We start from the raw sequence: 27,345 nt of genomic DNA, 5'->3' as shown, positions 1-27,345 counted from the left end.
AAACGGCGAGACCCCGAGAGCTTAGCATTGATTGCTTCAGCCTTTGAGCCGGAGAAGAAGCGCATCTGTCAAATAAAGTGACGTTATTTTTTACAGGAGCAATTGAGATGAAGATGAACAGTGACTGAAAACCGTCCAAGTTTGTTAGATTCAACCGCACATAGTCGAAACGCAATTAAAGATTTTAAGCTAGCACAAAAAAAATTCAGGAACAAAACAATAAATCTCAAATAATTGTTTGGGTAATTGATTCATACGAGTACCCGAGACCTTTTGTAGTGTTATTAAGAGGCGGTGATAAGCAGTTCACCCGCCAGTGAATGCGCGGTGAACTCGGAGGGCGCTTTATCAGTCCGCATGCTAATGGAGACCGCGGCCGATAACGAGCGCTGAATAGTTTCCGTTAGACGGCAACCCCGCAGGAGGGCAAACTTGCGCGCTCTTTTCAGCGGGTAAAAATGTTTTTCAGCCAGCCCAATTGTACTGGACGCATTAATAACGTCGATGAGTTGGATTAAGCGGCATTTTTACCTCAGTCGTCGCCAATCAATATTCAAGCTCGCAGAGCTTTCAAGCGGGAGAAGCAGCCGCCTCCTGTTGTTCGGACATCAGCCTGTCTCATTGAACGGTGGGCAGATGATAGAATTCGGTGGAGGGAACAGTTTGATATGAATATTGTGGAAAAAAAGGAAAAAGAATAATATTCTTTCCCATATTTACTGATTGACTGTTTGTATTACTCTAACATGCCCAATATAAAATAAATGGCATTTAAATCATAGTTTACGAAAACAAGTAGAATATATTTGAAGTATGAGTAGTTGGACTTGGAGTGACTGGAATTTGCAGCGCCAAGACAACAGGCAGATAAGGTCATAACCAAAGATGTCCCAATCGATCGGCATCCGATCATGTCATTTTCAAAGTATCGGAATCGGCAAAAAAAAATCGGACATGCCTTTTTTTAATATACATATTTATTTTTTAATTAAATCATTTTCTAATTGTATTTAACGTTACAGACAAAATGTCTTACACTCATCCAGAGTCTTTAGTTTTGGCTTAACGTAGGGCTATCAAATTTATCGCGTTAACGGCGGTAATTAATTTTTTTAAAAATTAATCACGTTAAAATATTTAACGCAATTAACCCTTTAACACCGAACGTGTCGGCAGCGACGCGTTTACGCATATCGTCTTTGAAGCTTCGTCACGCTGTAATTACATCACCCACGTGCTGCTGGTTGGTCTCGTTTGAAAGTGCGGAAGTTGATGTCCACACCAGTTTTTATTTGAAGTCAATCGGCCAAGAAAAACGGGAGATAATGTCATTTGAGTTTTATAGTTTTATTGCCCTCATAAACATGCATTAAAACGCTGCATGGACCATGTATCCATCTCCATATTGTCATCATTTCTTGTCCTTTTTCAAACGCGAAAGCAGCACAAAATACTACTTATCCCAAGAGTCGTTGTGATGTCAGGAAGGACGAACCGAATGTGATCACTTTTAATAAATTTCCGAGCGAGGCGCCAACTATTGAAAGGGAGGCATGCGAAGCAAGCAGCGGCCGGTGTCGTGCCGAAAAATGCACAACACCGGTTGGTTTGAGCGAGCGACTTTGAAACGTGCAGAATGAATCTAAAACTACATTTAGCATAAGCTAATGCATTATTTCATTAACTCAAGGAAGAAGATGAGTCGTATTTGTCATTGTTTTCCTCTGATGAATCGGCGTCTCGGCGAGTAGAAGTGACAGTTGAGCGCAAACGGCGAAAGAGTAGGCTGTGTGACGTTGTGTGTGACTCAGCTCTGTGACCTGTTCAAGAAGAAGCTTTATTGAGTGCGCAAAAAAAAAAAAAAAAAAAAAAAAAAAAAATTATTGGGGGCATGCCTGAAAAATCCAAGAAATTGAACTACTTGTCAATATTTTTTAAAATACTTTTTTTCCAATGTTAAATTTTTTTTTTCTTCACTATAATCTTTTCAATTTTTATAAAACTGAGTGTTCGAGAAGCTTGATTGCATGTACTTTAGATAAGGTGATGGGTATAATACCTAAATTCACAAAGAGATATCTTCCAAACCCTTTTTGTGTTAGATGAAATATATACATTTTTTTCTCACTATTTTGCACACTATATAGCCTGTTTTGACCATAGTATGTGTAAAGGCCAAAAACGCCTATGACCATACCTGCTGTTTGTGTTGAATTGTCAAACATAAAACTATTCAATCTTATTTTTTTCTATTGAATGTTTATCCTAACAAGTTGAATAAATATTATCAAGCTTCAAAACGGTTGGTCGAGCAAGTTTGGATGTCAATGGGACGTCAACATTACAAATTTTGAAAAAAGATTTTGGGATTTTTTTGTCTTTTTGGGTCCAAAATGTGGATTATAATTGGTCAGTGAAGAAAACAACAGTTTAGACATGAAGTTCAAGGTGTCCTGAAAAAAGGGACCCAATTTGGCCATTGTAAACAATTTTTTCTTTGAACTATAAAGGCAACATCAAATGCCTGCAAATTCGGCCAAAATAGGCTTCGGTGTTAAAGGGTTAACTTATGCGCTGCACGACCCACTCACGCATTGTTGCGTTCAATTTATAATGGCGCCGTTTTACCGATATATAGAGCAAAAAGGCAGCGTAAAATGAGTAGAGTGGATTTTGGCAGTCTTTGGAGCCTTTTTTTTTTATTGGCTAAAGCTTTACAATCCCTCTCTCAACAATTAGAAATATCGTGGGAAGCAACGTGGGGAAGAAAGGTAGTAGTTGATCTTTTTCTTAACACCCTATGTTATTTCCCAACGCAGAGAAGATATATGAATTGGTGCCACTACGCACAGTCATGGTTTCACTTCCCATCATGCATTTGGGCAGAACAGTTAAATGGCAACAGTATCATTTACTGAAACAAATCAACAAATACACTAGATGGCAATATTTAGTCACAATATACAAAGTCACATTTGTGATTTGTGTGTTATTTCCCAACGCAGAGAAGATATATGAATTGGTGCCACTACGCACAGTCATGGTTGCACTTCCCATCATGCATTTGGGCAGAACAGTTAAATGGCTACAGTATCATTTACTGAAACAAATCAACAAATACACTAGATGGTGACCCTGCATCCAGCCTTCCTCTTCGTCTGGGTTTGTTTGCAGTTTTTCACTTGCTGTCGACTTGGAATATACTGTCATATTGTGTTTCGAAGCCTTCTCCCAAATTTTAAAATGAAGTCAGTACAAGGGGTTAAAACTAAGGTGAACGCACAGGGTTTGGCCTTTTTGGCCAGGTTGTTGGGGTTGCGCTAGCGCGGTTACAGCGGTTTGGCTGACGTGATTCTGGCAATCTGGCTAAAAGGTCAAACTCCAACAAAAGAAACCGCATTTATCGGAAAACATTTGAAAAGAGTTTTTTGCCTACTAGTATTATGATAGAGTGATTCTTCTTATTGCCAAATGGGAGCGTTTAATGTGGCGTCACTTGTCGTGGTTGACTTCCTGTTCAATTTCAGGCATTCATTCTCGAGACATTTTCGTGGGGGACAGTGGCACAGGTGGTTCAGCAGGTCGTCCACTGACTGAAGGATCGGGGGTTCGATTCTAGCTCTTACATGTGCCCATCATCGTTGTGTTCTTGGGCAAGATATTTCACCCGACTTGCCTCGTGTGAAAGGAGTGTGAGAAAGAGTGGTTTGATGGTGGTCGGAAGGGCCGATGGCACTGATTGGCTGCCTCGCTTCTGTCAGACTACCCCAGGGCAGCTGTGGCTACTGTAGTGGTTTACCATCGGAGTGAAAGAGTAAAGTGCTTCGAGTGTCCAACCAGAAAGCGCAATATAAATCCAGGGCATTATTTTTATTTATTAATTTTTTTTCGTATGTTCTGATATGATAAACATGTTCACCAAATTTCATTTATATTGGTGGAAGCAGAGCCGAGGTTGAATATTATTTTGTGTCAATTTCCAGGGGTTTCAACACAGTGAAAAATAGAGGACTTCCTATTTAGTTCACTGTATGGGTCCTTGAGACGTTTTTGTGCATCAAGTGATGGTAAACATGTCTAAGAAATTTCATGTCAATAAGTAAAACTAGTGCCAGGGGTTGAAGTTTTCTAATAACCAGGGGATGCAATACAAGGCAAAATGGCAGCTTCAATTCAAAATACAGATCTTCCTGTTCTGTTTCAGGAATGGGTCCTTTTGACTTTTTCATGCATCCTGTGTTGCTAAACATGTCCACCAAATTTTGTGTCAGTAGGTAAATCTGGTGCCAGGGGCTGAATTTTTCTTTTTTCCAGGTTGATTGAGTGCAAAATGGCAGCTTCAAACCAACATATAAGACTTCCTGTTAAGTTTCAGGCATGGGTCCTTGAGACTTTTTCATGCCTCGTGAGATAATGGACATGTCCGCCAAATTTGGTGTTTGTCGTTAAAACAGGTGCCGGGGGCTGAATTTTTCTAAATTTCCAGAGTGATTGAGTGGAAAATTGCAGCTTGAAACCAACGTAGAAAACTTCCTGTTCAGTTTCAGGCATGGACCCTTGAGACTTTTTTATGCATTTTGAGATTATAAACATGTCCACCAAATCTGGTGTCTATAGGTAAATCTTGTGCCAGGGGCTGCATTTTAAAAAATTTCCAGGTTAATTGAGTACAAAATGGCAGCTTGAAACCAACATAGAAGACTTCCTGTTCAGTTTCAGGTATGTATCCTTGAGACTTTTTTATGAGTCCTGAGATGATGGACATGTCCACCAAATTTGGTGTCTGTATGTAAATCTGGTGCTAGGGGCTGAATTTTTATATTTTTCCATGGTGATTGAGTGCAAATTGGCAGCTTCAAACCAACACAAAAGACTTCCATGTCACTTTCACGCATGGGTCCTTGAGACTTTTTGATGCGTCCTGTGATGATAGAGGTGTCCACAAAATCTGGTATCTGTAAGGTAAATTTGGTGCCAGGCGCTGATTTTCCATTTTCCAGGTTAATTGAGTGCAAAATGGCAGCTTGACACCAACATAGAAGACTTCCTGTTCAGTTCCAGGCATGGGTCCTTGAGACTTTTTTTGTTTTTTTATGCATCCTGAGATGATGAACATGTCCACCAAATCTGGTGTCTGTATGTAAATCTGGTGCTAGGGGCTGAATTTTTATATTTTTCCATGTTAATATGAGTGCAAAATGGCAGCTTGAAACCAACCTAGAAGACTTCCTGTTCAGTTTCAGGCAAGGATCCTTGAGACTTTTTTATGCGTCCTGAGATGATGAACATGTCCACCAAATCTGGTGTCTGTATGTAAATCTGGTGCTAGGGGCTGAATTGTTATATTTTTCCAAGGTGATTGAGGGCAAAATGTCAACTTCAAACCAACATGGAAGAATTCCATTTCAGTTTCACGCATGGGTCCTTGAGACTTTTTATGCGTCCTGTGATGATAGAGATGCCTACCAAATTTGGTGTTTGTAGGTAGATCTGGTGCCAGGGGCTGAATTTTTCAATTTTTCCAGGTTGTTTGAGTGCACAATGGCAGCTTGAAACCAACAGAGAAGACTTCCTGTTCAGATTCAGGCATGGATCCTTGAGACTTTTTAATGCATCCTGAGGTGATGAACATGTCCACCATATTTGATGTCTGTCAGTAAAACTGGTGCTAAGGGCTGAATTTTTCTAACTTTCCAAGGTGGTTAAGTGCAAAATGGCCGCTTCAAACCAACATAGAATACTTCCTGTTAAGTTTCAGGCATGGGTCCTTGAGACTTTTTCATGTGTCCTGAGATAATGGACATGTCCACCAAATTTGGTGCTTGTCGTTAAAACTGGTGCCAGGGGCTGAATTATTCTAAATTTCCAGAGTGATTGAGTGCAAAATGGCAGCTTCAAACTAACATAGAAGACTTCCTGTTAAGTTTCAAGCATGGGTCCTTGAGTCTTTTTTTTTTTTTTTTAATGCATCCTGTAATGATCGACATGTCCACCAAATTTGGTGTCTGTAGGTAAATCTGGTGCCCGGGGCTAAATTTTTCTTTCAAATGCATGTGGTCCAGTGCAAAACGGCAGTTTAAAACCAAAGTGGAAGCATCTCTTCTCAATTTTCATGATGGTGCTTCATTCTTTCATTTTTTGCCTCTTGTTAGAACTGACACGTCCACCATATTTTGTGCTGATTGCTAAAACTAGTGACCGGGGCTGACTTTTTGGATCCGTGTTCAGGAATCCTAAAATCCACGTATTTTCTCACTGCTGCCAGAATTGCTGAGCTTTCATGCGTGTCAAGACTCCTAAAAGGCAATTCATTTTCTTCATATTGCTCCTGTCATCGTGTTAAAAGTGACAGGCAGCTCTCGAGAACGGATCTCCACAATTCCACCCTCGGGGGGCGTTTTTTCCACGCAGAGCTAGCTGGTCCGTGTAAACACACAGACGAACTCTTATTTGTTACGGCGCGTTTATTCCCATGACGACTGGGATTTTAATTAGCGCCTGACAAACCGCGGAGTGTCGCCGCGTGCTCTCCGGGGCCCGGGGGGGTGAAAGAGAGACAAAATGGATGATGATTGTTCTTTTCATTATTGAGTTCTGATTTATTGTTCACAGAAGTGAATCAGAATGTCGGACAGGACTAATTGGCAAGTGTATGTTTGTTATTTTCTGTTTTATTGTAATTTTTCTTTAGATTGAGACTTACATTACAACTAATACATTGGCTGCCATTGAGGGTGATTAACATCAAATCCGTTTAAAATGGGAGAGCCAGCTGCCAACCGTTCCAGGACAAATGGATTGGATGCCTATAGCCGTCATTGGCAGCCAAGGAGTTAATTTATGAAATACATTAAAAATGAAAAATAAGAAGGTTGTTCATCTGTTTCCTTAAACATTCAGTGTTGTAAGTGCTAATATGCCATAGTTACTGTGTGGTCAAGGTAAAATCAGTTTAATTTTAGAACAGATCGCGGTACCATTGTTAACGTACCTGAGTGGGCTAGCATGGCGACCTTACCTTTTGAGGTTGAGCAGAGCCCACGGGATTCCGGTGGGCGTTTTAAACGCCGGGAGCAATTTTTCGCCCAATTCCACTGCTTTTCTGCGATAAACCTGCGAATGAGAGCAAGATATATTCTTTATTCGCTGTAAGCTAATAGTACATAGTTAATATGGTAAATGGTGTTATACTTGTATAGCACCTTTCCACCAAGTAATAGTCAATCATGTGTTTTTATTTCGATTAAAAAATATTCTTTCATTTAAAAAAAAAAATAAATAAATTAAAAAAAAAGGTTTTCTGTTTGTCCCCACTGTCACTGTCCACTCTGTTAAGTTGTGTTAGTATGTGATCATAATGTGTCCACTCTGTTAAAGCTGTACAGTGGGGCAAATAAGTATTTAGTCAACCACTAATTGTGCAAGTTCTCCCACTTGAAAATATTAGAGGCCTGTGATTGTCAACATGGGTAAACCTCAATCATGAGAGACAGAATGTGGGGGGAAAAATCCACAAAATCACATTGTTTGATTTTTAAAGAATTTATTTGCAAATCATGGTGGAAAATAAGTATTTGGTCAATACCAAAAGTTCATCTCAATACTTTGTTATGTACCCTTTGTTGGCAATAACGGAGGCCAAACATTTTTTGTAACTCTTCACAAGCTTTGCACATACTGTTGTTGGTATTTTGGCCCATTCCTCCATGCAGATCTGCTCTAGAGCAGTGATGTTTTGGGGCTGTCGTTGGGCAACACGGTCTTTCATCTACCTCCACAGATTTTCAATGGGGTTGAGATCTGGAGACTGGCTAGGCCACTCCAGGACCTTGAAATGCTTCTTACGAAGCCACTCCTTTGGTGCCCTGGCTGTGTGTTTGGGATCATTGTCATGCTGAAAGACCCAGCTACGTCTCATCTTCAATGCCCTTGCTGATGGAAGGAGATTTTCACTCAAAATCTCTCGATACATGGCCCCATTCATTCTTTCCTTTACACAGATCAGTCGTCCTGGTCCCTTTGCAGAAAAACAGCCCCAAAGCATGATGTTTCCACCCCCATGCTTCACAGTGGGTATGGTGTTCTTCGGATGCAATTCAGTATTCTTTCTCCTCCAAACACGAGAACCTGTGTTTCTACCAAAAAGTTCTATTTTGGTTTCATCTGACCATAACACATTCTCTCAGTCCTCTTCTGGATCATTCCAATGCTCTTTAGCGAACCGCAGATGGGCGTGGACGTGTACTGGGTTCAGCAGGGGGACACGTCTGGCAGTGCAGGATTTGAGTCCCTGGCGGCACATTGCGTTCTAATAGTAGCCTTTGTTACTGTGGTCCCAGCTGTCTGTAGGTCATTCACTAGGTCCCCCCGTGTGGTTCTGAGATTTTTGCTCACCATTCTTGTTATCATTTTGACACCACGGGGTGAGATCTTGCATGGAGCCCCAGATTGAGGGAGATTATCAGTGGTCTTGTATGTCTTCCATTTTCTAATAATTACACCAAGCGTTTTACCTATTGCAGATTCAGTCTTCCCAGCCTGGTGCAGGTCTACAATTTTGTCTCTGGTGTCCTTCAACAGCTCTTTGGTCTTGGCCATAGTGGAGTTTGGAGTGTGACTGACTGAGCTTGTGGACAGGTGTCTTTTATACCGATAATGAGTTAAAACAGGTGCCATTAATACAGGTAACGAGTGGAGCCTCGGTAGACCTCGTTAGAAGAAGTTAGACCTCTTTGACAGCCAGAAATCTTGCTTGTTTGTAGGTGACAAATACTTATTTTCCACTCTAATTTGGAAATAAATTCTTTAAAAATCAAACAATGTGATTTTCTGTGTTTTTTTTTTTTTTCAGATTCTGTCTCTCACGGTTGAGGTTTACCCATGTTGACAATTACAAGCCTCTCTGATCTTTTCAAGTAGGAGAACTTGCACAATTGGTGGTTGACTAAATACTTATTTGCCCCACTGTATATATCAAGGAAATTGAGAATAATTTCATAAGGTTTATTTGTAAAATGATAAATTTCTCATCAAGTATCCGAAGTCATGTTAGCTATTATAATAGCAAAGCTAGGCTGTTAGTGTAGTCCACTCAAAATTGTACCGGAACTAACTTTCAACTAAAAAGTTGAACCGCAAACAAGCAATCGTCTTTGAGATTCTTAGGAAGCGGACTCCCTGTAAGCCATGGCGACAGTCTGACCCTGGAATATATCACTCCCATTACTTCCACCGTGAAAATCGTGGTGGTCAGCAAGCCTCCGGTTCAACCTTGGACATTGGACTAGACTGTAAATCCAGCGCGAAGTCAAGTAATTCTGTCAGCATCCATCTGTCATCATATTTAAACACTAGTGTGAGGCGCTGGCTAACTTGCGGGCATGTCTTTCCCCAGAGATGGCAGCACTCTGCGGGGCGTGCGAGGGACCGGCGAAAAGACAAGTAAAAAGCGGAGCAAAAAGACGAGCCGGGCGGCAAAGCTCAAGAGGCCGCTTGTCAACATCAGAGTGGAAACGCCCGCAGAGAAGCAACATCAACTATTCTGTGCACATTTCTTTTTGGGAGGACATACGAGCGTCTACATCTTGACAAGGGTTGCGAAATTTTCAGAATATGAAACTTTACACAGGAAATAATCGTTTTTGTTGTTGTTACAATTCATTTGCTGTGAATGTAAATGAGTTTAGACGTCCAATTCATTTAAAGTGGGAGAGTTGCAGTGAATGAACATTCATAAATAAATCGGTGAAGCACAAGTAATTAGAGTTTAAATGGTTACTCGAATAATTCAAGTACAGTGATCCCTCGCTACTTGGCGCTTCGAACTTCGGGCCCTCAGTCCATCGCAGACTTTTTTCAATTAAAAAATAAAATAAAATAGACAGTGAGGAGAACAAATATTTGATACACTGTCAGTGTATACAGTGTATCAAATACTTGTTCTCCCCACTGTAGATGAGCTGTCCTGAGCCAATCACGTAGTCTCCCTCCCTCCCTCTCCCTGCTCTTTGTTCGTCAGGCAGGCAGGCAATGCACTGGAGTTATTTATTAAAGGAACCGATGATTGACAGATGACTGTGTTTGATCTTGCCAGAGGCACGAGCTTCAAAAGCGCTATATGTGTCAATCATCGTTGAACTTGTTAAACCAGGGGTCCTCAAACTACAGCCCGCCTCCATATTTGGTCCAGCCCCCAGAACATTTTTCCTCCCTTTTTTTTCAATTCTCTTATTTATTTCCTGGCTTTTTTCTGTGAAGAACCCAGAGAGGGTTATTTGGTTATTATCTATTAAATTAAGAGTGTTATTATTATATTATATTATATTATATTTAGGGCTGTCAAAATTATCGCGTTAATGGGCGGTAATTAATATTTTAAATTAATCACGGTAAAATATTTGAGGCATTTAACGCACATGCCCCGCTCAAACAGATTAAAATGACAGCACAGTGTCATGTCCACTTGTCACTAGGGCTGGGCGATATGGCCGTAAGTACGTATCACGATAAATTGAGCAGATTTACCTCGATAACGATAAATGATGATAAATTCGCCCAAGCGGACTGTTATATCATATGAAAATTTGAATCAATGCATGGAATACAAATCAACCGTTTCTCATTAAATTTATTTAACCAGCTTCCAATTTAAAAATCGCAAATGCAGTCTTAACATTAAGTATTTAAAAAAAATCTTGTAAACAATAAGAATTCTAGTGTGAAAATTTATAACAGCTTGTATGACTTCAAAAGTGACATTATAAAAATCAACATGATGACTGTGCAAACATGTTATTCAAACCCAAATGACTTGCAGCTCTAACAGTACACTTCAGACAACTTATTGGTCATGGCTGCTGTGAAATAATTATTCAAAACAAGTGTTTACGTCAAGGTTTCAGTCCCCCCCCCCCCGGAACATTTTTTAATACATGCACCCCCCTACACAGACACAACCAGATTAAAGCTGTATTGCTCTGATGCCAATGAAACATTTAAGCTTTTATTATGGCAGAATAAAGCAAACACATACAGAAAAATAGCTGTGGTCATTAAACTGTTGTATTATATAAAGGCTTCACTATTGGATTGTACTTTATGCTGAGTGCTTTACCATCATGAAAGCTTTCAGAGAAATCACACAGAGATGCCAAATAACGCGACATGATGATTGCTACATGAAGTCCGTGCCCAGTCCACTCATTAATTTCAGCCGTTTCGACAAGGTTAGAGCCGCTATTCGACTCTTTCACGTTCATCACGTTCATTTGTAGACGCTGTTAGCCGCTAGCGTTAGCCTGTGGCTTGGCTACCAGAACAAAGCACTGAAAGCATCCTCTCCTGATATCGTGATAACCAGGGAGGACAGCGGGTGAAAGTCCGTCTGGAACCCGCCAAGAGTTTAGTTAATGTCGGGTGAAAGTTTGGCGAAGCTAACTTATGCCCGACTCCATCCCGTTTACTTGTGGCGTTAGCTGCTAGCGTTAGCCTACCGGGCTTCTGTTTGTTTGACTTCCTGAAAACCACGTGACTCCATATGTAAGCACACTGTCTGCTTTCTTAAAGGGGAATGAACATAACCGAACAACACAGCGTCAAAGCGTGATGAAAAGACTATATTTTCTTGTTTTATTAAATTACCGAATTTACCGACATGGTCAAAATTACGTCGGTCATCGTGAAGAATTTCGTTGACGGTAAATTTTCGGTTTACCGCCCTGCTCTACTTGTCACTTGTTTGTTTTTTTGGTGTTTTGTCGCACTCTGCTGGCGCTTGGGTGCGACTGATTTCATGGGTTTCAGCACCATGAATGAGCATTGTGTAATTATTGACATCAACAATAGCGAGCTACTAGTTTATTTTTTTTGATTGAACATTTTACAAATTTTATTAAAACAAAAACATTGAGAGGGGTTTTAATATAAAATTTCTATAACTTATTCTGACATTTATCTTTTAAGAACTACAAGTCTTTCTATCCATGGATCGCTTTAACAGAATGTTAATAATGTTAATGCCATCTTGTTGATTTATTGTTATAATAAACAAATACAGTACTTATGTACCTTATGTTGAATGTATATATCCGTCATCTTATCTTTCCATTCCAACAATAATTTACAGAAAAATATGGCATATTTTATAAATGGTTTGAACTGTGATTAATTACGATTAATTAATTTTAAAGTTGTAATTAACGATTACAAATTTTAATCGTTTGACATCCCTAATTATATTATATTATTATTATTATTTTATTTACTTTTGATAATTAACTGCACTGTAATCAAAGCTTAACATGCTCAAAAACTCCAAAACCTAGCTTAATGGCGGATTGCAAGCAACTTTCAGGTGCATACCGCCACCTGCTGTACAAGAGTGTGGTGGTTTTTATTGATCAAAATCTTGTTCACCTGCCTAATCTTGCTTGTAAACGTGTTGCTGCCTCTAGTGCTCTGTTACGGTATTGTTGCACGGGGCTTATCGATTGTGCCGGAGGCATGAAAACGAAACTATCAATTCACAATGAGAAAAAAAGAAAACAAAAGTAACGTGTATAGTGCTGCAACGATTAGTCGATTAACTCGAGTATTCGATTAGAAAAAAAGATTCAAATTAAATTTTGCTGCTTTGAGTATTCGTTTAATCAAAGTGGCGTTGTAATGGTTTGTTTTTTTGAAAGTGTTTGCATTCATTTTAATTTAGCCTAACCCTAACCCTCTAGTCTGCCTCATTTTACATCGACAAATCCAGCTGCTCCCTGTTAAGACCAACATAAGCTAGGTTTTTGTTTGAGCTAATGTTTCTTAATGCATTCGTAATTTAGTTTAAGGGTATATTTAAAGGTATATTTAGCCAATTTTTGTGGGAATATGTGTCTTAACCATTTGTTAAGAGCATTGTAAAAAAAAAAAAAAAAAAAAAAAGTATTTTATAGCATTTAAGCTAGTGGACTTTTGCTATGTAAGTAAGCCAATTGTTCTTTTGTTGTACATATGTAGATCCTCATTTTTTATACCGTTTGAGGCCCAGCTCAGGTATTTTAATTTTTTTCATGTTTACCCGATTACTCGATTAATCGAACTAATTAGTTCATCGATTAATCGACAACTAAAATAATCAATGGCTGCAGCCCTAAACGTGTAACACAGGAAACAATTTTTAAAAGAAGAGGAGTAAAAAGTACAAATACATACAGCAAATTGTAGTGAAGTAAAAAGTACCACTTCAATATTTGTACTCAAGTAAAGTACAGATACACAAAATTGTACTTAAATACAGTAATGAAGTACTTTTACTTTGTTACATTTAACCACAAAAATTGTGACAAATGACAACCAATTTCTGATAAAAATGGATGAGCTGTCAATCACTGTCCATGACAGAGAATGAGTTACTATTAAATCTGGATGCTTTTTCATTTTGAGCTCTCTAAAGAGCTTGTAAAATCCTCAACCTGGTCCCGAAATGGACCCCGCATGGGGGCGTCCAGGTGTGAAATGTGATCATCAACATGAGTTTTTCCTAATGATGGTGGCCTCTCTCGCCGCGCTGTATAATTCATTTGCTTATTAAAGCTGCTTTGGCACGCGGCGTGATGGCCTCGGACGCGGGGCGTAGAAATGATTCTTCTGTGTGTCCCTGCGAGTGTTTTTATTCCACCCCGCAGTGTGCTCCACGCGTTATTAAAGGCATTAATCACTGGGCTCTGACGCCTTGTTACGCACTCGCACACTCGCAGTGGGGTAATTTGGCATCTACAGTGCCACCACCAAGTATCCGGAAAGCCAGAAGAAGTTGATGTAAGGAAGGCATTTGAATGAAAAAGCGAGATTGTATAAGCTGGTTTTGACTTGTCCGTGTTGCCTTTTATCCACTAAAGTGGAACCATGTTGGGCTTTTAAGAACCACATATTGTGTTCTGTGACAAAATACTCGTCTGTCACTGGAAAAAAGTTGAGCATTTTCTGTTACTAGGAGTCAGGGTTGCCCCAAACGATTTTTTCCATCACCGATTATTAGCAGATTATTTTCATAATATTTACTGTTTAATTCCTATAAGCTTTATATTTTAGCTGTAAATGTGCAGTAGAACAGAAAACTACAGTGGTATGAAAGTATCTGATCCTTTTGTAATTTCTCATATTTCTGCATAAAATAACAATCAAATGTGATCTGATCTTTGTCAAAATCACACAGATGAAAATAAAGTGTCTGCTTTAACTAAAACCACCCAAACATTAATAGGTTTTCATATTTTAATGAGGATAGCATGCAAACAATGACAGAAGAGGGAAAATAAGTAAGTGCACCCTCTGCCTAAGGAAACTGAACAATTGAAACAGATTTTTACCAAACAATTTAATAAGGTGTGTGTGCCCAGTCACTGATGAGTGGTTTAAAGCTGCCCTGCCCACTATTAAACACACCTGGTAAGAAATGTCTTGATGAAAAGCATTGTCTGATGTGCATCATGGCTCGGTCAAAAGAGCTGTCTGAAGACCTGCGATCAAGGATTGTTGATTGGTATGAAGCTGGGAAAGGATACAAAACCACCTCTAAAAGTTTGGCTCTTCATCAATCGACAATCATTGAAGTTGTCTACAAATGGAGAGAGTTCGGCACTGTTTCTTCTCTCCCAAAGAGTGCCCGTCCACCAAAGATTCAGCGCAGAATACTCAGATAGCTAAAAAAGAACCCCAGAGTATCTGCTAAAGACACAGATATTACACATTCTGTCTCATGGTTGAGGTTTACCCATGTTGACAATTACAGGCCTCTAATCTTTTCAAGTAGAACTTGCACAATTGGTGGTTGACTAAATACTTATTTGCCCCACTGTGTTTTTTAAATTTTACACAAAGATATCAATATATCAAATCCATTTTAAGTCATCAATCACAGTCAACTCTCTCAGTCAAAATGGATTGGACGTCACCCCCCGTCTATAATAGCGAACGAGTGAATTTCCTGCCCTCTTCTCCACGGCACACAACATCGCAATCGCTCCCGTTCATTACGCGCCACCTCTTCGACGACCTTCAAACAGCGTTCTCCAAAGACCCGTTGGAGGGCAAAACACGCCGCCGACGCCACCGAACAACTTCCAGAGGAATAAAAAAGTAGGACGCCCTTTTTCTTTTTCCATCAATTAACTGCCAGGCTTTAAAAACGTCCTGCGTGTCTACTGCTCCACATTTGCTGACCTGAATCATGGCTGTCGCTTTTACTTTGCATCCACTCTTTCCACTTTATTGTTTGGTTGCACTTTGAGATGACCTTCTAATCAGAAGGGATGGAAACTGAACGTCGTAAAGAAACATCGCATTTACGACTACGTCCTTTTCAACCCCGTCTACGTAAACCAGTGTTTCCCAACCTCTGTGCCGCAAACCAATTTCATAGAAAAATACGATGCTATTTATGACAATGAATTTAACCTGGAATAGTTGCTGCGCCCGCAACTGTGTGTTGCTAATTCCACACTGTGCTCCCCCACCAACAGGATTACAGTTTGGATTTTTTTCCCCTCTTTCTTCACTGATTTGTTTTCCCTTTTCTCACCTCAGGAAACAGGGTACCTCTTAGTCAACAGTCAGTTTTCACTTGCCTGTTGCTAATTCGACACTAGGTTTTTCCTGCCCAGTGCATTATAGTTCCGAATTGCTTTTTTCCCTTTTCCATTGATTCGTTTTCCCTTTTGTCATCTAAGGAATCCTTCGGTTCTCCCTGCTTTGTTGCTAATTAAATATCATGCTCCCCCATCGATAAGAGCATAGTTAGGAATTTGGGAATGATGTTTTTCCCTTTTCCACCCATTTGTTTTGCCTTTTCTCAGCTCAGAGATTGGAGCGCCTATTGGTTATCCATCAGTTCTCCCAGCTTTGTTGCGAATTACACATTATGCCCCCCCCCATCCATAAGAGGACAGTTGGGAACTTGGGAATTATGTTTTTCCTGTTTCCACCCATTTCTTTAGCCTTTTCTCAGCTGAGAAACTGGATAGCCTCTTGGTGACCCGTTCTCCCTGCTCACTTGCTAATTACACATTATGCTCCTCCATCCATAAAAGCATAGTTGATCTTTTTTTCCCCCCTTTTCCACCGATTCATTTTCCCTTTTCTCACCTAAGGAATCGGGACCACCTCATGGCGATCCGTCGGTTCTCCCCGCTTTGCTGCGAATTATACATTGTGCTCCCCCATCCATAAAAGCATAGTTGGGAACATAGGAATGATGTTTTTGCCTTATCTCAACTCAGAGATTGGAGCGCCTCTTGGGGATCCGTTGGTTCTTCCAGTTTTGTTGCTAATTACACATTATGCTCCCCCACCCATAAGAGCATAGTTAGAAATTTGGGAATGATGGTTTTCCCTTTTCCAGTCATTCATTTGACCCTTTCTCAGCTCAGAGATTGGAGCGCTTCTTGGCGACCCGTCTGTTCTCCCTGTTCACTTGCTAATTACACATTATGCTTGCCCATCCATATGAGCATAGCTGGGAACTTGGGAATGATGTTTTTCCCTTTTCCACCCATTTGTTTTGCCTTTTCTCAGCTTGGAGATTGGAGCGCTTCTTGGCGATCCGTCTGTTCTCCCCGTTCACTTGCTAATTACACATTATGCTCCTCCATCCATAGGAGTAAAGTTATCTTTTTTTTTCCCTTTTCCACCCATTCAGTTTCCCTTTTCTCACCTAAGGAATCGGGACCACCTCTTGGCGATCTGTCGGTTCTCCCCGCTTTGTTGCGAATTACACATTATCCCCCCCCCCAATCCATAAGAGGATAGTTAGGAACTTAGGAATGATGTTTTCCCTTTTCCACCCATTTGTTTTGTCTTTTCTCAGCTCAGAAATTGGAGAGCCTCTTGGCAACCCGTCTGTTCTCCCCACTCACTTGCTAATTACACATTATGCTCCTCCGTCCATAGGAGCATAATTGATCTTTTTTTTTCTTTCCCTTTTCCACCCATTTGTTTTCCCTTTTCTCACCTAAGGAATCGGGACCACCTCATGGCGATCCATCTGTTCTCCCCGCTTTGTTGCTAATTACACATTATATCCCCCCCATCCATAAAAGTAAGTGGGAACCTTGGGAATAATGTTTTTCCCTTTTCCACCCATTCATTTGACCTTTTCTCAGCTAAGAGATTGGAGCGCCTCTTGGCAATCCGTCGGTTCTCCCAGTTTTGTTGCTAATTACACATTTTGCCCCCCCCCCCATCCATAAGGGGATAGTTGGGAATTTGGAAATGATGTTTTTCCCTTTTCCACCCATTCGTTTGGCCTTTTCCCAGCTCAGAGATTGGAGCGCCTCTTGGCGACCCGTCTGTTCTCCCCGCTCACTTGCTAATTACACATTTTGCTCCCCACCCATAGAAGCATTGTTGGTCTTTTTTTTCCCTTTTCCACACGTTCGTTTTCCGTTTTCTCACCTCAGGAATTGGACTGTCTGTTCTCCCCGTCCTGTCCTGTCCTATATATGTGTCAATATCATTTATTATGTTTCTTGGGCGAGTTGAAACTGAGAAATGAATTTCTCGTGTATGCATTTCCAACACACATGGCCACTACACATTTTCCTTATCATTCTTATTCATTCAGGTTTCAAAACGTGAATTTTTTGGACATCTTTTACAGAGTGAGAACTGATTTTAATGCCAATTCCAGGACAAATTTCGCATGGACTTTTCTCAAACAGAATTTCACAAGCACAATTTAAAATATAAGGAATTTTTTTATCCACCAAATGAAATTCAATGCCTTTTAATGTCTTTTTAGTAAATTTAAGACGTTTAAGGAACCCTGTCTATCTGTGCCAGCGATGTATAGTGACAGACAGAATAATAAACTCATTCACTGTTGACTAATCAACAACATTAGTAAGTTTCGGCAGAAGAAAAAAAGAATATGCGCTTGGAAGTTTTGGTACATTGTCTGTCTACATGTGTTGCTGCACGCCAAATTTTTTTCCCTACTTCTGATAGAACACTGCCACATACATGCCAACTGTCTCAAAGGGATGTTTCGTGTTTTGTCTCATTGGATTCATCGTTCAACCACACAAGCCTAGATTATATGAAGTAGAATGATAAATACGAAACATATTTGGCCATATATTGAACAAAATTTCACATATGCAGAAATCAAATTACAACAAAAGTTATTGAGATCACAATCCTCCTATTCTTTGCATTTATAATCAAGGCTAAGGATTTATAAAGCAAGCTGATAAAATAAGAAATGTCAAATATGACATTTCGTCTACTCGAAGAGTGCTTGGATGTAAGGCGCACAAGACAGCTTTGAGCCCAAGAGAAGCCTGCTGTTGCTTTGTACGCCGCGTCAGAGTCTTTTCTCTCTCTCGGCGGCTTTATTAGCTTCCTTCAAGGCGGCGGGAACAAGTCAAGCCCAAAGAGCATCGGAATTAAAAGCTACAGAAGGCCTGGTTTGGAACCATGCCAAGGCTGCCAAGATAGTCATGCGGAAACTCCCCCTTGTTTTTAGTGTACTGTTCAGACCACATTTACCACAATAGTGTCAAGGAAGAATATAAAAAATACATTTAATCGTCCACAGGTGCTAAAACAAAATCTTAAAGCTTGTTCTGTCGCTGCTACAATTGGAAAAATGAAAACTATTGTTTTATGTCTGCCCATTCTAGGATGATGCACAGTTTCCGAAATAAGAGCCAACGTGTTCTTGCTTCAAGCTATTAGTCATGCAGAGTTCCAGTTTGACACGTACGGCTGCTAAGATGAATCAACAATCGACAACTAATTGATTTCAAATTACTGTATTTTTTTCGGACTATAAGTCACAGTTTTTTTTCATGGTTTGGCCGAGGGTGCGATTTACAGTGCCTTGCAAAAGTATTCGGCCCCCTTGAATCTTGCAACCTTTCGCCACATTTCAGGCTTCAAACATAAAGATATGAAATTTAATTTTTTTGTCAAGAATCAACAACAAGTGGGACACAATCGTGAAGTGGAACAACATTTATTGGATAGTTTAAACTTTTTTAACAAATAATAAACTGAAAAGTGGGGCGTGCAATATTATTCGGCCCCTTTACTTTCAGTGCAGCAAACTCACTCCAGAAGTTCAGTGAGGATCTCTGAATGATCCGATGTTGTCCTAAATGCCCGATGATGATAAATAGAATCCACCTGCGTGTAATCAAGTCTCTGTATAAATGCACCTGCTCTGTGATAGTCTCAGGGTTCTGTTTAAAGTGCAGAGAGCATTATGAAAACCAAGGAACACACCAGGCAGGTTCGAGATACTGTTGTGGAGAAGTTTAAAGCCGGATTTGGATACAAAAAGATTTCCCAAGCTTTAAACATCTCAAGGAGCACTGTGCAAGCCATCATATTGAAATGGAAGGAGCACCAGACCACTGCAAATCTACCAAGACCCGGCAGTCCTTCCAAACTTTCTTCTCAAACAAGGAGAAAACTGATCAGAGATGCAGCCAAGAGGCCCATGAGCACTCTGGATGAACTGCAGAGATCTACAGCTGAGGTGGGAGAGTCTGTCCATAGGACAACAATCAGTCGTACACTGCAAAAATCTGGCCTTTATGGAAGAGTGGCAAGAAGAAAGCCATTTCTCAAAGATATCCATAAAAAGTCTCGTTTAAAGTTTGCCACAAGCCACCTGGGAGACACACCAAACATGTGGAAGAAGGTGCTCTGGTCAGATGAAACCAAAATTGAACTTTTTGGCCACAATGCAAAACGATATGTTTGGCGTAAAAGCAACACAGCTCATCACCCTGAACACACCATCCCCACTGGCAAACATGGTGGTGGCAGCATCATGGTTTGGGCCTGCTTTTCTTCAGCAGGGACAGGGAAGATGGTTAAAATTGATGGGAAGATGGATGAAGCCAAATACAGGAACATTCTGGAAGAAAACCTGTTGGTATCTGCACAAGACCTGAGACTGGGACGGAGATTTATCTTCCAACAGGACAATGATCCAAAACATAAAGCCAAATCTACAATGGAATGGTTAAAAAATAAACGTATCCAGGTGTTAGGATGGCCAAGTCAAAGTCCAGCCCTGAATCCAATCGAGAATCTGTGGAAAGAGCTGAAGACTGCTGTTCACAAACACTCTCCATCCAACCTCACTGAGCTCGAGCTGTTTTGCAAGGAAGAATGGGCAAGAATGTCAGTCTCTCGACGTGCAAAACTGATAGAAACATACCCCAAGCGACTTGCAGCTGTAATTGGAGCAAAAGGTGGCGCTACAAAGTATTAACGCAAGGGGGCCGAATAATATTGCACGCCCCACTTTTCAGTTTTTTATTTGTTAAAAAAGTTTAAATTATCCAATAAATTTTGTTCCACTTCACGATTGTGTCCCACTTGTTGTTGATTCTTGACAAAAAAATTAAAATTTTATATCTTTATGTTTGAAGCCTGAAATGTGGCGAAAGGTTGCAAGGTTCAAGGGGGCCGAATACTTTTGCAAGGCACTGTATAAACTGGAGCGACTTATGTGTGAAATTATTAACACATTATATCATTTCCCATGTTATTTTGGTGTTTTGGAGTGACACTGATGGTTCGGTAAACACGTTAGCATGTTCTTTATGCTATGGTTATCTGAATAACTCTCAACTCATTCACTCTCAGCCATTTTCAACGGTGCAACCCCCTTCGCTCCAAGCCGTTTTAGTGGATTTTGACTGATTTTGCAAGGCCCACAGAAAATTCTCGTCTATTGCTATATAAACATGGAACCCACCAAAAGAAAGATTAGACTCTCTTCTGAAGTAAGTTCATATCTTTTTCCATTCTTTAGAAATCAGCATTAGAAAATAGCTTAGTTTAAACAACTTTCCAATTTCTGATGAAAAAACAGAGAAATTGAGCTTTTTGTAAAAGCATACATTTCAAACACAACTTTGACTTTAACACAGCTATTTTTTTTTGCTTTAGTTACATCCCAAACATCTGAATAACGTTTTCCTTTGACAAAATAACAAACAACAAGACAAATAGAGCTTTTGATAGCAAAGTAACAATTTATTTACACATAACTAACTGAGAGATGACGCTGTTGTAGCCACGACATCCGGGTAAACTTTTCTCTCATTGCCGCCTGTCTCATAAAGGTGGATTTTTTTGAGTCACTGCGGGGTCTGTTCGGTGAGCAGCACGGGCTCAACGGCATCGTCCACTGCACTGGTGGTCCCGGTCGTTCTGCTCGGTCATCCAGTGCCTGGCACCCCGGGCGTCCTCCCGGTTGTTCTCCATTCGGTTGTCTTCCGCCGGCGCCCCGGCCGTGTGGCCCAGCCATTCGTTCCGTTGATTCGGGTTGTGGGTCTTACGAAATGTGCTACTGCCATCCAGTGGCCATTTTTATTGCTTTAAAATTAATTTTCAGCTTTGTGCTTTGGAGCTAAATTGAATCAGAGCCCAGGGATGTCTCGTTTTAAAAAAAAAAAAAACGTAATCCGTTTTTGGGACACTGAAACAATTAAAAATAGAACGTATTTATATATTTTTTTGGGAGCAAATGAGTTCATATCAGTGACGGGTCGCTCCGTCACTCCATGATTAACTAGTATTGATCCATATATAAGGCACCTCCGATTATTAGGCGCACAGTCTGCTTTTGAGAAAATTGAATGCTTTTTAGGTGCGTCTTATAGTGCGGACAATACGGTAAGAATAAATGTTAATTTCATCAAAATTAGATTTTCAAAAAAATTTGCTTTTGCATTGAAAACTGTGACATGATAATTAGGGCTGCAGCTATCGATTTTAGTAGTCGATTAATCGATGAGCTAGTTAGTTCGAACAATCAAGTAATCGTATAAGGAACATGAAAAATTAAAATACCTGAGCCTCAAACGGTATTTTTTTTTTTTTTTTTAAATGAGGAATTATGTACAACAAAAGAACAATTGGTTAACTTACATAGCAAAAGTCCGCTAGCTTAAATGCTATAAAATGCTACCGTTTTTATATAATCCTCTTAACAAATGGTTCGGACACATATTCCGACAAAAAACGGCTAAATATACCTATAAACTAAATTACAAATTTATTAAAAAACATTACCTCAAACAAAAACTTGGTTTACGTTGGTCTTAACAAGGAGCAGTTGGATTCAGCCATGTGAAATGAGGCAGACCAGAGGGCAGTGTATCCACTCTAATCATTAAAAATGCAAACACTTTCAAAATAAACGATTACAAACGCTACTTTAATTAAACAAATACTCGAAGCAACAAAATTTAATTTGAATATTTTTTTCTAATCGAATTCTCGAGTTGTTTGATTAATCGTTGCGACAACTTTTCTTAGTATTTAGTTACGATGAAAATTTCCAGTTTAAATGTAATATAACAGTTAAAAACGTGACATCTATGGGCATATTAGTCGACTAATCGTTATATAATTGGAGATTCATCGACTAATTACATTTTTTTGATTGTGATTCACATTTCTCTTTCAGGATTTAATCATTATAATGCAGGACTTAGCATGATGCAGCCGCCGGTGCATTTTATAGCAATATATTTATGCATACTTATCATCATACGTACCTTATAATTTAACATATTGGCAACCAGCGAATGATCGCTGCCAATCCTTCCAGTTAAAAGGGATTGGTTGTCAGTGGCAGCCAATATGCTAATAAAATAAGAGTGCGAAACATTTTTGCTTGTCTTGTTGTCTATCTGTCATAAATGATTCATAAGCAACATCCCGTTCTGGATCTGTTTCACACAGATATCAGAATAGTATTAAAACCCAATGCCCGTATCTCCCATACTTCAAATATTAGTCCCTCTCCTTCCTTACCAAATACTACTAACTGCTGACTCGTTTTTTTTTTAACAATCCACAGTTTAGCAGTGAGGATTCACATTAGGAAAAAAAAGTGCTGCCTCAGTGAAAGAGTGACACATGGAAGTCGTGTTACGGGGGGTCAAAGACGTGAAGATTTTAAGTATCCCGGGGAGATGTCGAGCAGGGGACAGATTTAACGGGCAATTAGAGAAGTAGCAATTAACAACGGACATTAAAAGTCACAGAAGACGACGAGAGTAAATCGCGGAAAATACAATGGGACTATCTGAGTGAATTATGTTGACATTAAGCGCACCAGGAACAGGCTTTTTTTTTTTTTTTAATCCTGACAAACAAACTTTGAAGCAATTAATTTGCATCACCTTCAACACAAGAAATATAAATATTTATGTTATCTTTAATGCTACAATAGGTATTTTCTGTCTTTTTTTCTGAAAAATAAGTACTAATTAATAGTATTTCACAGTGAATAAAATAGAGGAGCGCTGCGAGGGCGGAACCAATTCAATTTAGCCCTGTGACCTTTGACCTCATGACTTCAAAATGTAATCACCTCATCCATTTCATATAATGAACATATCCTGCAAGTTTGATAATAATCCCTTTCTTCCTTCTTGAGTTATCTTGAACACAAACCAACATATTCAATTTGCCCCAATGACCTTTGCCCTCATTACCCCGAAATTAACTCTTTGTGTTTCTGGCAAGGCTCGTTTCATCCCTCCACTATGAATTTGAATTAGTATATCATATATTGGTAACCAATGATTTAATTACCTTCCGTTACATGGTACTTGAAAGTATGATAATAATCCCTTTCTCCATTCTCGAGTTCTCAATTTGGCCCATTGACCTTTGACCTCACCTACCCAAATTGAACTCTTTCAGTGCCACTGACAATGTAAGGCATCTAATCATGTGGCTCGTTACATCCCTCCGCTGTGAATTTAAATTAGTTTATCACAAGCAGACGCCCAATCCATTCTAACTTAAAGGGCTGGCAGCAAATGACCATTCATTCTCATTCGCTGCCAGTCCAACCAGCTCAAATGGATTGGACCTCTATGACCATCAATGGCAGCCAATGATTTAATCACCGTCCGTGTCATAGTGATACAAGTATGATAATAATCCCTTTCATTGTTCTTGAGTTATCTCCAACACATATACATTCAATTTAGCCCCGTGACCTTTGACCTCAGGACTTCAAAATGTGATCACCTCATCAGTTTCATATAACGAACATATCCTGTAAGTTTGATACAGTGAATAATACCTTTCTTCCTTCTTGAGTTATCTTGAACACAAATGTACAAATTCAATTTGCCCCGATGACCTTTGACCTCACTACCCGACATTTAACTCTGTGTTGCTGACAAGGCTGGTTTCATCCCTCCTCTATGAATTAAAATGAGTTTATCACTAGTAGATGCCCAATCCATTCTAACTTGAAGGGCTGGCGGCAAATGACCGTTCATTCTCATTCGCTGCCAGTCCATCCAGCTCAAATGGATTGGACCGCTATCAACGTCAATGGCAACTAATGATTTAATTACCGTCCGTTCCATCGTAGAAAAACTTGCTAGTATGATAATAATCCCTTTCTTTGTTCTCGAGTTATCTTGAACACAGACATACAAATTCCAATTTGCCCTGATGACCTTTGACCTCTTGAACACAAATTCTACTCTTTCAGTGTAACTGACAATGTACGATATCCAAGCATGTGGCTCGTTACAGCCCTCCGCTCTAAATTTAAATTAGTTTATCACTAGTAGACGCCCAATCCATTCTAACCGGAAGGGCTGTCAGTGAATGAGAATGAACGGTCATTCGCTGCCAGTCAACCCAGCTCAAATGGATTGGACCTCTATCACCGTCAGTGTCAACGTACGAACAAACTTGCAAGTATGATAATAATCCCTTTCTTCGTTCACAAGTTATCTTGAACACAAACATACAAATTCAATTTGCCCTGATGACCTTCGACCTCATGACCCCACAATTTAATCACCCCATCCATTTCATATTCCAAACACTTGAACACAACACGTTCACTTTGACATAACTCCACACAATCCAACGAATCAATCATTTGCATCCTTTGAAAAGCAAATGATAAAACAGGAACGCGCCGCTAAAGTAAACCTCGAAAAACAAATTCAGGCCATTTTCAAAAGCAGATATGTTAAAGAAAAAACGGAGCCATAAAATTAGCATTTGCTTTCACGGCGGCTACGGCGGCGGACTTTGATTGACATCCACATTAAAAGATGTCATATCTCCACGTCTCTCGTCCCGACTCGCCCCCGAAAATCTTCAAAACGTTTGCCGACAGCGAAACAGCCTTTTGCCTTGTCGGAAAGTATCACAGCACTTTATGATGACTGGGATTGCTTGACAGCTGCAGCGGCTAAAAAAAACACCGCAAAATTGAGTTTTGCATGTACTTTTAAACAAGTCAACTTTTCAATGTTCAGTCATTACTATTTATGCTTACGAATTGGTTATTTTTTGATGTATTAATTTTGTGTACATATGACTATTACTGCTGCTTTTTTTTTGGATAAACATTTCTGTCTTTCTGGTCTTCCCATGAACTTCTGCTTATACTTTTTACTCCTCTATCATGTCATTCTAGTTGCAAACATGCGTAGATTGATGTTTATTACAGTCATATCCCGCATTTGTCGACATTGCCACAGCCATGCTTCAATATAAATAAATATGAGCTTCCGATTCATGTTTCAGAGAGCATTTTGAATTTTAAGGTACCGTATTGGCCCGAATATAAGACGGCCCTGTTTATAAGATGACCCCCTCTTTTTCAAGACTGAAGTTTGAAAAAAGCCTTTTTGAACACCAAATTTATTTTTATACAGAAAGTAATTACAGTACATCTGAAACAAATGATTATAACAATATATTTGAGAGAAAAAAAGCATGTTATTTTGCCTCATTCCAATCTTAATATCTGAATATTTAAATATGTAAACTACAGTGCAATCACATTCGTAAATGAATGGCTTCTGGTTTTTGAAATGTAAATAAACCAATCTACTGTGATAAAACAACAAAATTGCAATAACTGCATTAACCGTCATAGTGAAGTCTAACTGTAACTGTAGTCTTGAAACAAATCTGAACAAGGAAAAACATTGAAATAAAATAATGCAAACTGGTTACACTTCAGAGTAGCTGAGATCTGTCATGACAGAACATCCCTTTAATGATATCTGGCGCCATCTAGCGTCGTGAATGGGTATAATGTCTAGACTGCGAATATAAAACCACCCCCACTCTTTCAATCTTATTTCAATGCAAAAAACACCGTCTTATATTCGGGCCAATACGGTAATATATCATACATTTTTGTTTTTCAAATGTAAATAAATAATTTGAACTTATAATGTTATTTTTAATTCTTTGTTTATTTGAAAAAAGTAAATACATTTTACTAAGATTATTTAGAGTTTTGCCCTATTTTGAGTATTTTTTTTTCCATTAAAAAAATGTAAGTATATCTTAAAAAATGAACAATAAATAGGGGAATATTTGGAATTAATTTTGCGATTTGTTTAAAATTAAAAAAAAAGAAAAAAAGAAATATGATGTTTTTGTCAACAATGACGAGACATAATTAATTTGGTAATCAATTAGTTGTCGATTAATCGATTAATTGTTGCCCCTTTTGTTGTAATGTTTTAATATGTTGCTTCCGTCTATAGGAGCAAAGTTGTGAGTATATTTTTTCCATTTCCACCCATTATTTTTACCCCTTTTCCCTGAAATGTTTGGCAATTTGACGTTTTTGTTGTAATGTTTAATCTGTTTGTAATCTGCTGAAACGTGAAGTCCTACCAATAGCAGCGTCGCCGTGAGTGTATGTTTTTCCCTTTTCCACCCATTTGTTTTCCCCTTTCCCAGAAATGTATGATAATTTGACGTTTTTGTTGTCATGTTTTAATTTATTGCTTACGTGCAATCCTACCCATAGAAGCAAAGTTGTGAGTATCTTCCCCATTTCCACCCATTTGTTTTCCCTTCTCCCATCTAAGAAATCGGTGTGTTTTCCCTGCACTCTTGCTTCTTGGCTTTTAACAGGTCAGAACCTAGAAATTAATTTGTCCGTTTCCAACATACTTAACTAATCAAAGATGATTTTCTGCCATACTTAGAGTTGAAACTAGATAAATATTTACTCATATTTAACATTTTGACGTTTTCTTCAGGCAGTAATCTTTGGGACAGCACCAAACAAAAGTTCCAGCATCATCACCTTGTCCAATGCAGATTCTTGACACCTTGTCCAATGCATTCTTGACACCTTGTCCAATGCAGATTCTTGACACTTGACAAGGTGATGATGCTTGAACTTTTGTTTGGTGCTGTTCCAGTGAGATTTACAAAGATGACTGCCTGAAGAAAACATCAAATTCCCTCAATTCTTGATGATATGGGGCTGCATGTCAGGCGAAGGCACTGGGGAGATGGCTGTGGTTAAATCTT

At 39.3% G+C, this 27,345-nt stretch overlaps 1 protein-coding gene across 2 annotated transcripts in view; it reads right to left on the bottom strand.

Moving 5' to 3' along the window:
- The window catches only part of man1a1 (mannosidase, alpha, class 1A, member 1), a 188,968-nt gene that overhangs the window by 27,213 nt on the left and 134,410 nt on the right, over positions 1-27,345 (bottom strand). For both annotated transcript variants that reach the window (XR_009061511.1, XM_057823045.1), the window contains exon 5: positions 7,019-7,113. Coding sequence is in view for 1 of the 2 variants with exons in the window: in XM_057823045.1 (XP_057679028.1) it covers positions 7,019-7,113 (95 nt within the window). In the remaining variant the exon portion in view is untranslated. The remainder of the gene's footprint in view (positions 1-7,018; positions 7,114-27,345) is intronic.

The sequence above is a fragment of the Corythoichthys intestinalis genome, chromosome 19 (assembly GCF_030265065.1).
Source record: "Corythoichthys intestinalis isolate RoL2023-P3 chromosome 19, ASM3026506v1, whole genome shotgun sequence".
In the NCBI taxonomy this organism is placed as follows: Eukaryota; Metazoa; Chordata; class Actinopteri; order Syngnathiformes; family Syngnathidae; genus Corythoichthys; species Corythoichthys intestinalis.
The sequence above is the reverse complement of the archived record's forward strand: the minus strand, read 5'-3'. Positions and strand labels throughout refer to the sequence as shown.